This window comes from Dreissena polymorpha, chromosome 8 (assembly GCF_020536995.1).
Source record: "Dreissena polymorpha isolate Duluth1 chromosome 8, UMN_Dpol_1.0, whole genome shotgun sequence".
NCBI classification, from domain to species: Eukaryota; Metazoa; Mollusca; class Bivalvia; order Myida; family Dreissenidae; genus Dreissena; species Dreissena polymorpha.
Window position 1 is genome coordinate 6501975 of NC_068362.1, and position 13326 is coordinate 6515300.

The 13326-nt window shown below is 31.2% G+C and overlaps 2 protein-coding genes across 6 annotated transcripts in view; one reads left to right on the plus strand and one right to left on the minus strand.

Annotated features, from left to right (window-relative positions):
• LOC127841657 (uncharacterized) overlaps positions 1 to 13326 on the minus strand; it is a 425798-nt gene that overhangs the window by 336830 nt on the left and 75642 nt on the right. The window lies entirely within an intron of this gene.
• The window catches only part of LOC127841661 (uncharacterized), a 42253-nt gene continuing 29056 nt past the window's right edge, over positions 130 to 13326 (plus strand). For 3 of the 5 annotated variants that reach the window (XM_052370693.1, XM_052370695.1, XM_052370692.1), the window contains exons 1-3: positions 6967 to 7141; positions 9013 to 9113; positions 10790 to 10942. In XM_052370693.1, coding sequence (XP_052226653.1) covers positions 7017 to 7141; positions 9013 to 9113; positions 10790 to 10942 — 379 coding nt within the window. In that variant the 5' untranslated portion in view covers positions 6967 to 7016. Of the gene's footprint in view, positions 2719 to 3536; positions 3656 to 6966; positions 7142 to 9012; positions 9114 to 10789; positions 10943 to 13326 lie in introns of those variants that run through there. The other 2 variants (XM_052370696.1, XM_052370694.1) reach the window with 2 other exon arrangements.

Below are 13326 nucleotides of genomic sequence, written 5' to 3' on the forward strand. Positions count from 1 at the left end.
ATTGTTCTTTCAACAGTTTAGTTTTATAAAGTAAGGTAATACAGGTTATTATTTACCTTGGTTTATAGGGTAAATATGTATTATTTAGCATTGCTAATTCATCCATCGACAGTTTTTGCTGTTTTACTGTAATGACTTTGGTCATGGTTCTCTAATTAATTCATATAATTGCACGCAGTCGACGGTATCAGATTAAAATTAGTGTAAATGACGTCATAATTGTTAAGGTCGCAGACAATAAGTAAACAAAGCATCGATATAATAAAAGCAACTTCATTTCTATCCGTCACTTATATAACCTGATGAAACTCTATTTCATTTCAGGTTAAAATCGTTCGACTTTTATTACACTCTGAATGTATAATGCACATTTTCTGTCACTCACATTATGTAATGACTTTGATGACATACTTGATATTTAAAATAGTAATAGGTACACAGGTATTTATGTGCAAAGTTGAAAATTCAGATAACTGCAAATTACACAAAATACCTAGGTCAAAACTAAAATTAGTGTAAACATTCGTTTTCCATTGTTTTAGTACCGGGTAACTATGCGATTGAATGATATTGAACCGACTGGCACCAAACGCGACCACAAGCTAGATAATCACTTAAGCTACCTTAACGCAACATTTCATCAAAATATCTTAACTGAAGTCATTTACAACTCTTCATCTTTTTTTCAGTCACTTACATATGTACCATGATCACCCCTAAGATATGTTTGAAGTTTCAGCCTAATATATGTAGATATGTACATTAGCGCATCTTGTGTGTAAACCTTAACCTAAGTTTCATCATGCACGCAAAACGTCACCGGACTTCAAGTACACAAGTGGACGTTATCGTGCTAAAATATAAGGGAAAGAAAGTTTGAGCAATCTAATTGAAACATAATTCCTCAATCCACATTTGAAAGTTTTGAACAATTGAATATCAAAGCCTTATTCAAGTTGATCATAAACGTATTGAACATGTACAATCCCGACAAATGTATTATATCAATTGTTTAAGACAACACCTTTTAAGCGGAGATTTGCAAATGTCATAATACTTTATTGATAATAATTTAATGTTTGTCTCTTATTTTCATGTTTCCATATCGCCAAATATCAATAAATCATTTATCGAGATTTTATCTTTCCATTTTAACGTATTAACGTATTAAATCTTCTAGTCATCTGTCGCAAAACATACCACGTGACAAACCAATATTTTCCGCGTATTCTCGCGCAAGCGTACTAAAAAGCCGTATTGTAGGCATGTATATTTATCGTTCACATTGTAATTCAATTGATAATAACTTATCCTAGGTCAGTATTTAGATCACCATGACACACCTTTACTTTCGGAAGTTCGCGGTGAAACTAAAACAAAATAGGACTTATACTTTTCATATAGATATAAAGTCCGATTTCGTAGAAAAAAAAATAAAACGTGATAAATTATGAATAAAATATGTTACATTTGCTTCCACAAAATGTATGTATCTCTTGTCTTTCTTCTGACGCAATTATATCGCATGTGTTATACATGTATTGTTCGAACATTTCTCTCAAGAAGAAACTTATATGCTTCGTTTGACCATTTAAAAACCTGAAAATTATAAAGCGTTGCAACGCGAAACGATTGAATTATTTGTAGAGTTCTGTTATATAAAGTATTAAATACATCACTAAATGTACGAGCACTGATGGCCAAGTGGTCTAAACGTTAGACCTTTACTCCAGGGGTCAGTAGTTCGAGCCCAGTTGAGGGTTATATTTTTCTTTAACTTTTATTATTGGTTTTTACTGGAGCTTTTTAGATCCAATTTATTCATTTATCGATATAAAACATTTAATGACAAACTTCAATATCTTCCAAAATCTGTGAAAAGGTCCATTTAGGGCCCTGTTGTGTGTTATAGTCAGTTTAACGAATGTATATATTTCGTACACGTATTAGCCTTAAATTATTGACTAAAAGATAGCAAGATAATTTTACAACTGTTATAATAATGTGAAATTATTCTTCAAATAATTATAGTAAAAAAAGAAAATTTAATAAGGGCTCTCATTTTGGCCAAATAACAAGTGTAAGAGCACCTGCATAGACATGCGTAGCCCTTCATGAACAGTTTTTGTATTTGTGTATCGCGCAGGTGGATGCTTTATTTCGATGACTTCATATTTAACTTTGAAATTGAAGTATTCCTGTCAGAGTTTATGATGCAGTCATCGATGTTGGTGACGGTACAAAGGCCCTTTTATGATATATCGATAGAAAAAGTATACTTTTGATTATGAAAATCTCCGTCAGGTGGGTTGATATTGTCAAGGCCACTCGGTCACTCCTCTCATCAGAAGCGACGGGTTTCAATTCATAATGTTTTTCTAACACAGCTGTTTCAAGCACTGCTTCATGTAAAAACCAGGCTCTGCATGGTCTTTTTTACTTGACTTTGTATGTAATTGGTCTATTTTGTATAATACATGTACAATTACATAGATTGTTTCCATTATATTTATGTTTTGAATGTCATTACAATACATATAACTCAGGTGAGTTATCACCTATTTAACAGTCTGATAAAAATATTTGAACAGTAAAGATGTGAAAGATATCAAGCTATACAAATAAACCACAACCTATTTGTATTGATATTGTATTTAATTTCCTTGATGTTGTGTAGCCGTAATAAACTAGCGTCTGATTGTTTGATACCGGCTAAAGGTAAGAAGCCTTTATGCATATTTATTACTCGTCTTGTTTGCTCCTGAAGATATATCCCCTTCGCGATGTTTGAATACCATTTACTATGACTACTTCTACTACAACCACCACCACCACTACCACCGCGCCGTCGTCACCGCAACCGCCACCACTAATAATAATAATAGAATTACAATAATAATTGCTATTTAATTTCTGAATAATCGTCTTGAAAGTACATTTCACAATTTTAGCTATGGTTATTATCCTCATAAGGTTAAACAGGAATATAATGAGTTAGCTGTATTCATATTTGGGTGGTGTTGCAAAACGAACACTACATGTTATAACAATTATAGTTTCAGTTTGCTTTAGGTGCTTTTCCACTCTGTCACCTGTGAAGCATGTAAAAATAACAAACGTGAAACTGAAACTTTGTTGACGCATAGTGTTATGTTAAATAAATATATTTATTAGTACTTTGTAGAGCGCGACAAATAATTAATTTCGTGAACAACAGATATGCGAAGCGACGAAGATCAGAAACTAGAGCGAACATTGTATTTTGTAATATATGTAATATTTATCATTGATAAAGGGTCAAGCTTTGCCTATATGGTGCAAATGTGTTTATATGGAAAAACAAAAAATCATATCGGCCCGTGTTTTTTTATGAAAATGAAATACGAATACATTTTCTAACTAAAAGAACCACTAAGTTAGCCTCTGAATAAAATAGTTACACTGAATGAAATAAGCTAGAAAGGTAATCTCATCGTTAAGTGTTGCATATTCTTCCTTGTATATATGTATATATAGATATATAGTGATAGCAAAATAAATGCTTAAATTATATGGTCAAAAATGTGGTATATTTCCCGTGTGTAACGTTTGTCTACCAATGGAGTATACACTACAGTATTGTACTGCGCTTTGAAACACAACAGGTGCATTACAGGTGAGTGTTGTTGCGTGTTTTATAAACACATTTAATAATAATAACAATACTACTACTACTACAACAACTACTACTACTACAACAACAACAACTACTACTACTACTACTACTACTACTACTACTACTACTACTACTACTACTACTACTACTACTACTACTACTACTACTACTACTACTACTTCTACTACTACTACTACGACTACTACTACTACTACTACTACTACTACTACTACTACTACTACTACTACTACTACTACTACTACTACTACTACTACTACTACTACTACTACTTATACTACTACTACTACTTATACTAATAATAATAATATTTGTTTTCTTCCATAGCATGTTGTCGAATTACCCACGGTCAGGAGAATAGATGTGCAGGAATTGAATCACGATTGCGAAGCATGATTGATTTTTATAACATTTATCGTTACTCCTTAACGTAGGGTGAACGAGAAAATATAATGATAGCAAAAGAACTACATGTGCATTCATCTACACTCCGCCAGTCGTTCTAAGACCTATATCGACCTTTCTAATCGACGCCGTTTAACTACAGCAAAACAATATGACTTCAATTTAATTCACACAAATTGAGTGATTCATCGATAAATATAAAGGTCTAATATGTTGTCATATTGATCGATACTATAGTAAATTCAAAATGATAACAAACACAAACAAAATGAAGCTTGAAAACGTTTACATTTTGTGCAATAATTATAATAGATTTAATCACACAATGTCATGTTCTTTTTCACTAGCTTGAACATAGAACGATTGTTTAAAGTTCGTAACTGTTTGATAGAACGCGGTTAAAGCCACACACATTGAAATGAAAGTAAATTTAAGTATAAATAAGAAACACATTTAATCTATATCCATTAGAATATATCTGGTGGTTACAAGGTAGAAATCCGTCTTTATGGCGCTTTAAAATTAAAAAATAATCGCGTTTGTCGAAATGGACGTATACGTATAGAAATCCTACTTTCGGTTTTAAAATAAAAAAAAATAAAATAAATTACTTGCTAACTATGCTATAGATTCATGACAATTTTGCACACTGTTAATTTGCATCTATTTGTATTGATTAAAATGTATTTCATTTCGAGGTGTGTGGCTTTAAGCTAATGCATTCACCGTTTAGTTTACCGGATTTTTTTAGAACAATTTTCAAAACGATCCGCCAATAATTATTGTAGAATCAGTGGAGGTAATCACGTGACAAACAAAATGGCGACGTCCATGCCGAGCCAGGTATTTTTCGTCGTTTTATACCATTTATTACTTGTATTTTTTTTAAAATTTCGCTCACTTTCCAGCCATATTAGGAAGAAAGTTAGCGCTATTTAAAAAAAAAAGTAATAAAGGGTATAAAACCGCGAAAAATAACTGTCTCGGCATGGACGTCGCCATCTTGACGATCACGTGTTTACCCCCTCTGACAATACACAATAAAGTCTGCTGTGTTTATATAAAATTCATATATATTTTTTTTCTCGTTTTTGTTAAATAATTATAACTCCTTTCATTCGAAGTAAACGCTTCAAATTTAAACGTATATTCATGACCGTACCACTTTAAAAAAATGCAATACTCCGTCATTGACTTACGTTAATCTTTATTACGTTGTTTTTCAAACTTATCGCAAACGGATGTCATTGTCTGGTGTGCTCGTCAACAACATTTCATTGACGCTAAACCCAACTTCGAAGTCATGATGTTATCAAAACTGAAACTAAATTCCAATGCCAGCGTAAATAAGTCATTTGTTACCTTTTGAATGTTAAAACCACAGCTATTATGCACATTCTCTGAATTTAAACGAATTAGATTGTGCTTTCTGCATGTCATCGGTGCATTATCTGTCAGACTGATACATTACTTCTATTTAATGCGACGTGTATGCATGCAATTTAGGTGTGTTATCACATACATTTAGGCGGACAAAATAGACGATATTAAACTTTTTATTACAAAGGCAACATTGTAGATTTAGTAAATAGTGGTACATACCTAGGTATAGTATTTACCATTGGGGGTTCTTTTTCATTATCATATGACTCACTCTCAGGACAGGCCCTGAAAGCAATATACAAGCGGAAAGCAGATTTAGTTAAATACCAAGAAATATCAGTTAATCATAGACTTGGGCTTTTTGATAAACTTATTGAGCCTATTCTAAGCTACGGCTGTGAAGTATGGGGGTTAAATGATAGCGTTCAGATAGAAATAATTCATATACGATACTGTAAACAAGTGTTAGGTGTGAGGATGCAAACACAAAATAATTTCGTTTATGGGGAACTTGGACGTCCGCCATTAATAAATAAACGTATCATCTGTGTTTTAAAGAACTGGTTTCAAATATTACAATATGATGATGTCAAGTACACAAAAATCGTTTATGATTTGTTATTACATGATCATGATGTATATCAAGAAAAAAGTCTTGGGTTATTAAAATATCTCAAGGAATTATTAGACAGGTTAGGATTCAATGAAGTATTACTTTTTCAAGGTGTAAAAGATATTAATATATTTTTATTCATAGCTAAACATCGAATATCTGATATGTTTTGGAAAACATGGCCAAGTGAAATGCAAAACACGACCAGGGGTAGATGTTATAGTATTTACAGTAGCTATATGTTCTAACCATATTTAAATGTAGTAAATGTTTGAAAATTTAGAATTGCGTTAACTCGTTTTAGAGTATCTGCCAACATACTTAAATTGGAAGCAGGGAGATGGCACAAGCTTGAAAACAATACCGTTTCAATACAGAAAATGCAAACTCGGTACATAACGTTTTCGAGGACGAATTTCAGTTTTTACTTGAATGTCCAATGTTTATGTATTAACGTAAGAAGTATATAAATTAATATTACTGGAGAACACAAACATGATCAAGTTAATTGACCTTTTACAGACATTGAAAAAACTGTACGAAATCTATCTTTTTTTGTTTTTAAAGCTTTTAAATTTAGAGCTGACTTATGTTATCAATAGTTTCTCTCCATGTACTTACATTTATTTATCTATCTAATATAAAGATACAAAAACGTGTTAAGTGTATACACATTGTTTGTATTAAGACTTCTCTGTAAGTCATTGACCATCTGTATATATACTTTCTTGTAAAATGTGTGTACTCAATGGCTTAAAGCCTAATGAATGTTGAAATAAACTCATAAACTCATATAGCAAGCACATCATTTTCTTCCTGTTTCGGTTATTGATACGACGGAAGTTTTTAGTAGTATATATAGTAGTATTTGAAGGCAAACAGGGTAAGGCATAAATATTACAGAATAAAGAGCGTTTTATTATTTTTATAGTTTGCATCTGAATGAAAAGTTTTTTTCCAGGTTTATACCACGGGATAGATTATTATTCAGATATTGTTAAGAGGATCTTACTTCAAGGGGAAACCAGACGAAAATCAAATATGCATACTGCCGTCCTACTTTTAGCGTAAGACTGTATGACATTTTTCGATTTTTTTGATAACTTAATATTTTACGCATACTTCAAAAATGTTGTGTTATGGCGGAAAAAGAATCAATCAAGCATTGGTGAGAGTCGTTTGCTATTGGTATAATTTGTATACGCTTTTATTTCTTTGTTTGCTTTTTCTATATTTTCGAAATATGATAAATCATGTTTTATTAAGAGGTGTTTGATATTGGTATAAGTTGTACACGCTTTTGTTTCTGTGTTTGATTTTTCTATATATTTGAGTGTAGGTCAACATATTACAAAATATTTGCCACGGTGATCGTTAAATCGTTGTATGCTAAAAACAAAATTTAATTTATTCAATGGAGGACAAGTTTGTTCCCTATGCATAGTTCATTATTCTTTATTCGAAAAAAAGAAAAAAGGAAAAGTTCCTTATTGCTATAAATGCTTTTAAATAATAAAATATGGATTTTAAGAAAACAAACATTCTTAAGTAAATGATAAAAAATAACAAACATGCAATTACTTCATGTATTATGAAAGATATTCATGTTTCTTGTTAACACGTTCAAAGGACTTTTGGTTAAAACTGACCCAACAATTTTTACTTTTAATACTTACTTCACTTCAAACTTAAACTATACAATTATTTTACATTTATGTGATATACAAAATGCATTCTAGTTCATTTTAACACATTTGTTTTTATTTATACTCTCGGGACTGAAAAAGGAGAAAGGAGCCAGTTTCAAATTCCTTATTCAGTCCAAATAAGGAAAAATGATTTTGTTCCTTAAAATATAAGTTTAAATGACCCACCGTATAATTCATATGCATACACATAATTGTTTATGTAGGTTTGCTATTGAAAATAGTTATTGGAATACTTGTAGTATTGATCAATAAAAGTAATTGTTCATGTATCTTGAGTATTAAAAATATATACTGCAGTACATTTCTACTTAGTTTTTTTAAAATGATAAACAAGTTATCCATGTTTGGAACTCAAGGAAACCAGAAAGCATTTGACCAGATCATCTGTTCACGTTTTATGTCTATTTTGTGAAGAACGTCTTGTAAAAATATGGTTGCATGGCATTTTTCATTGAGGAAAATATTGTTTTAACTATTGCAGTCGTGCCAACTGTAAAATAATTATTAATTAATCATTTACTTATGTCTGTAAAGTTTACAAACTGTTTGGTACGAGTATTGCTATTACAAGTATGATACTATTCTACCTTAACATATATCTGAGACCTGAATAAAGAATTTTCGTTTTAAATCGTTTTTGTCTCTGTTCGTTTTGCTTATTGTACATTGGGGAACAATTTTGTTTGCGATGTTTTTGTAAATATGTTGATATAAAGTTTTTTGGCATCATAATGATTAAGCTTATGCATGTTATAATTATATGAATACAGTTAAAAACCTGCACCATTGATTAACAGTTGTATGATGTTTTAATGTGAATAAAACATGTATGGGCCTTTGAAAACTGTACTTTTACAAAAATCGCATTTTATATTCTACATGAAATGTCATTGCAGCTGGTTTAGCGACAGGCCCATGCGTTTTAAATTTAAAAAATCAAATCTTACACATAATTTCGCATAGTTTCTGTACAGTTTAGGTAGTTACAGTCTTCTTGTCAATCGGACGGTCTTGTCAGTTTAACTTCCGCCGAAATTTCTTGTCAAATTATACGAGATTATTTTGATAGTGCGGTCAAACGATATGATTAAGTAGATCTAATAAACAAAATAATATTGTTAAACAACAATGTTGAAGACTGGAAAACACATTGAAAGTATTGTTACAAAGAGAAAGATAATAGTTGAAAAATAAGCACCGTTTCAAGTTTATTCACTTTCAATTTCTAGAGGAATGTTGACTGTGAATGGAGGATGTCCGAAGTTGCAAGTGCCACACAATACTTCAACGGGCATTGTTTGTTGTCAGCCTGTCCTAGTTTGTCCTCGTGGTAAGTGTCAATTTTGCACTTGGATTGGTAGTTCAGAACATATGATTGTTAATAACGAAACTGAAAACTGACCAGTTGTTTACTTGAATAGAACATATTCAATTGTTTTCATGGGAAAATATAAACCAGGTCATTTAACCATTTACGCAAAACAATACTGATTATTGTTGTTAGCGACATGTATGTGTTAAATTTCTGATGTCCATTAAACCTCATTTCGTTAATTGTAGATCAAAAGTATTTTATTTTGGATGCATTTAGGTTATGCATTATATATGTTGAAGGATTCTGTAATACACCTACATGTTACATGCATCCGCTAGAGCATGTCAACAAAGCAAATGAGATTACACATTCATACCTTGCTGGCATAACACTCCAGAAGATCATAAATCTTATAGGACAATCAATAAAATCCCAAATCATCACTTCATTCATTAATTCAATGGTTTTAACTCTATACGGTATTTATAATATTCCTCACCATGAATTCAAAGTGATGCGCCTCAGGAAAAGTTCGTAGATTTTTATAACATTGAAATGAAAGCAATATACCAACTTGGTACTGAATTTAGTTTCAATCTTGATCCTTTACATTAAGCGCACAAAAACACAAAAAAAAATATTCATACATATTTATATTATCATCCTATTTGAATAGTGAATTAATCAACTTGTTATAAAAAAAGGTTATCTGTTAGCATTTACTAAATTGTGAATGGCTGGAGAAAGCTTTTGACAAGTTTTGTCAAATAAAAAGCATGAAGTTGAATTTGCAATCATTAATCATATAAATATATATGAAATGTATGCTACAGTTTGCACAATGAATAACCATATACGAGCGCATCATAAAAGAGGTAGCATAACAATTAAGAAATTTAATTGGACGGTTATCAAAACATGTATCTTTTCGGTACATCTGGACACGTAAAGTATGTAATTGTTCTCATATAGCACGTTTTCTTTAATGTAAACGCATTCATGTTTTGCAGGTTACATATCACTCAATATTGGTAAAGAAACCAGAATTTGTTTAAGGAAATTAATACAAAAACGATGTATTAGTTTTGTCATATAAACATGGAAAGAGATGGTCGTCTGAACTAAAGTAAGGACAACACAGACCCTTTCATTTTGTATATTGCCTGTTTGAGTGTACTGCTCTTTTAACTTCAAACTAAAAAAGATACATGTATACGTTTTTATGTAGGAGTTAAAATGAGTAATCATAGAAATACTAATACAATTTAATGTTTTAGAGAACTTTTACAAACTTTTATATAACATCGTTTAAATTTGTATATCGGTCTCTTTGGCAATTGTCTTAGCCATTCATTGCCAAAAAGTTAAATAACATCTTACGGTATCAACAATGATATATAAACAGTGTAATTGATTGTTAAGCCATCAACGATCTGAATGCAACAATATGATTTAAATAATTTTATAAGAATCAAATAACACTATTTTATAATTCCTCATTTACCTATAAACATTCGCATCATTTAAATTATGAGATATCATTGTTATGAAAAAAGGCTGCACGTAATAATCCCATTTTCCGAATTATGTTACCCTGACAAAAATGCCGGTGTTTTTATCAAGATCAAGCCAAGAAAGACATTTATTTAACATGATAAACGTCTTTTAAGACCTCAATTGTTTCTGAATAGGTTCACAGATTAAGTTCTGCACATCAAACGCAGGAGACGATACATGTGAGAAATGTCCTCAAGGATGGCATGGAAATTTCATAACCTCGTCCTTGGATGCGAACCCTGAACAGTGCTTTCAGTATTCCAAGAAGCACGAGACGTGTGCTCTAGGTTGGTTTATACTTATAAATATCTAAAATATATTAATATATCATAACGATTATGTTCAAAGTAAGCTGAACTTAGTAACAAGTCAGCGTATTTCGAAACTCGAGGCCAAAAATAGTTACCATCTGTAAATTTTGCTGAAATAACTCGTAATTTCGGAAGCACTATTTGTATGGCCTTTACCGAAGTGCTTTATCTTATTAAATACTTGTAATATAATTTGATATACTCACATGATTCAAGTTAACTAAAGGAGCATCGTTTTAAATCGAACACTGTGGTATTCTCTAACAATATTTTTTACAAGTATCGTTTCAATAAATTAATTAGTTAATTTACTGCCGCATGCCTGACGAGGTTCTATTAACTGTATTACTGATATTTACATAAAATAAACACCATTTTGAAACATTTTTGTGAAAATACATATGTTCTGATGGGAGTTTTTTTATGTTTATTTTAAAAATAAGACGAGTTTAACATTCTCAATTAATCGATTAAAACGACGCTATACTTCATCGATGATTCCAGAACGAGGCTCACGATGTGAAGTTCTCTTTTTTCTTCAATTGTTTCTATTGTCTGCATTTATAAAGCGTTAATTATCTTTACATAACATTAAAGTTACTTCTAAATACACACAACTTACATACAACATTATGCTAACAGCCATCATTTTATTAAAGTGCCCATAATTAGAAACTTTACAATAATACTAGTGTTCTTTGAGTGAAACTGGCATGCGCAAAGTGAAACCAACTTGTATACAACACAAACAGGATTAAACGTGGTGACATTAGTTTCCAAAATACTTCAAAAACAAAACAACGACAAACAATATATACATACTTAATTATTAATAATTGTGACTAGATCTTAGATAAAGGCAATTCTAGTAATTATAGCCAGGCTATTTAATGTATTCCTGTTCGTATTAGACATCAGTTGCTTAATGTTTAAAACAAGGCAAGAGTAGATAATATTCAGGTAACATAAGTTTTCTTATATCTCTTTATTAAATGGACAATTGAACAAACATGGTATTCATTCTCAACCATACCCGTATTACAAATTGTACATATTCGTTCGCTTCTTGGAATATTTTTATATCTACCGTCTTCAATGAACAGTCAGTATGCAGAGCAGCGAAGTCTAGTAAATCAAATTGTATCCCTAATATTAATAATTAATTTCTAAAACTCAACATTTCATTTTGATAAACGGTAAGTATCAAGTTTGGGCAAATTATCAAAAGCACTAACACATGTTTGTAATCTTATATATTTTATACGTTGAGGGATACAATTAACATCACTAATGGTTATTTCAGATTTATTATACAAAAAAACACAATCCAAGTTCCTGGAGCAATGTATTAAGTTAAATACCCCAATGTGAGAATTCAACGTCATCCAAAATATAGCAACAATTATTAAGAACGGAATCTAGATTCTGCTTTATTTTGAGCCAAAATTTAATGAAACGCATGTTTTTTACGCACTCTAAAGGAAAACGACCCAGCTCACCATGCACTGCCGCGGAAGTAGATTTTGGTCGAAACAGGCACTTAGAAAGTGTCTATTTAGAACTTTTAAATGGTCCTCCTCTATGTCGGGGTTGGGATGGAGTCCCCAAATCTCAGTACCGTAGGTCAATATTGGCAAAATCAAAGCACCAAAAAGACGTATTTCGTCAGAAATACTGAATGAATTTTAGAAAAGAGTTTATTTAGAGAAAACATTGCTATAGACGCTTGTTTAGATAAGGCTTCGTGTTCTTTAAACATATTGCCGTTCGAGGACAATTTCACACCGAGATAAGTATACTTATTTACTACCTCGAGCTTAATATAACTATATTCAACATCAATTTTCTTAATTAGATAGCCTCTTTTGAAAAACCACAACAACATGTTCACAGCTATGCGCCATTTGCTACAATATTCACGCAACGTATCTTAAAGAGGATTTTGTCAGCAATTCTGAATGACATTTAAGAAAATCGTTTGTTTAGAGAACATATTGCTAAAGACGATTGTTAATATGAGGTTCCGTTGCTAAAAATGCCGTTCGAGGACAATGTCACACCGAGATAAGTAAACTTATTTAATTCCTCAAACGTAATATTATTATATTTAACATCAATATTTTAAATTATATTGCCTTTATTAAAACCCATAAGAACATACTTGCGTGTGTTCACATATATGCCCCATTCACTACAATATTCATGTATATATCTAAAAGACGCTGGATTCCCGTTGCTGAGTAGGGGGATAAAACTGGTTATCGTCAGCAAATAGCAACGTGAATACTTTTATGTTGTCGACATTTACATAATCAATAGAATCATTATACAAAAAGTCATATATATCGTTTACGAACAAC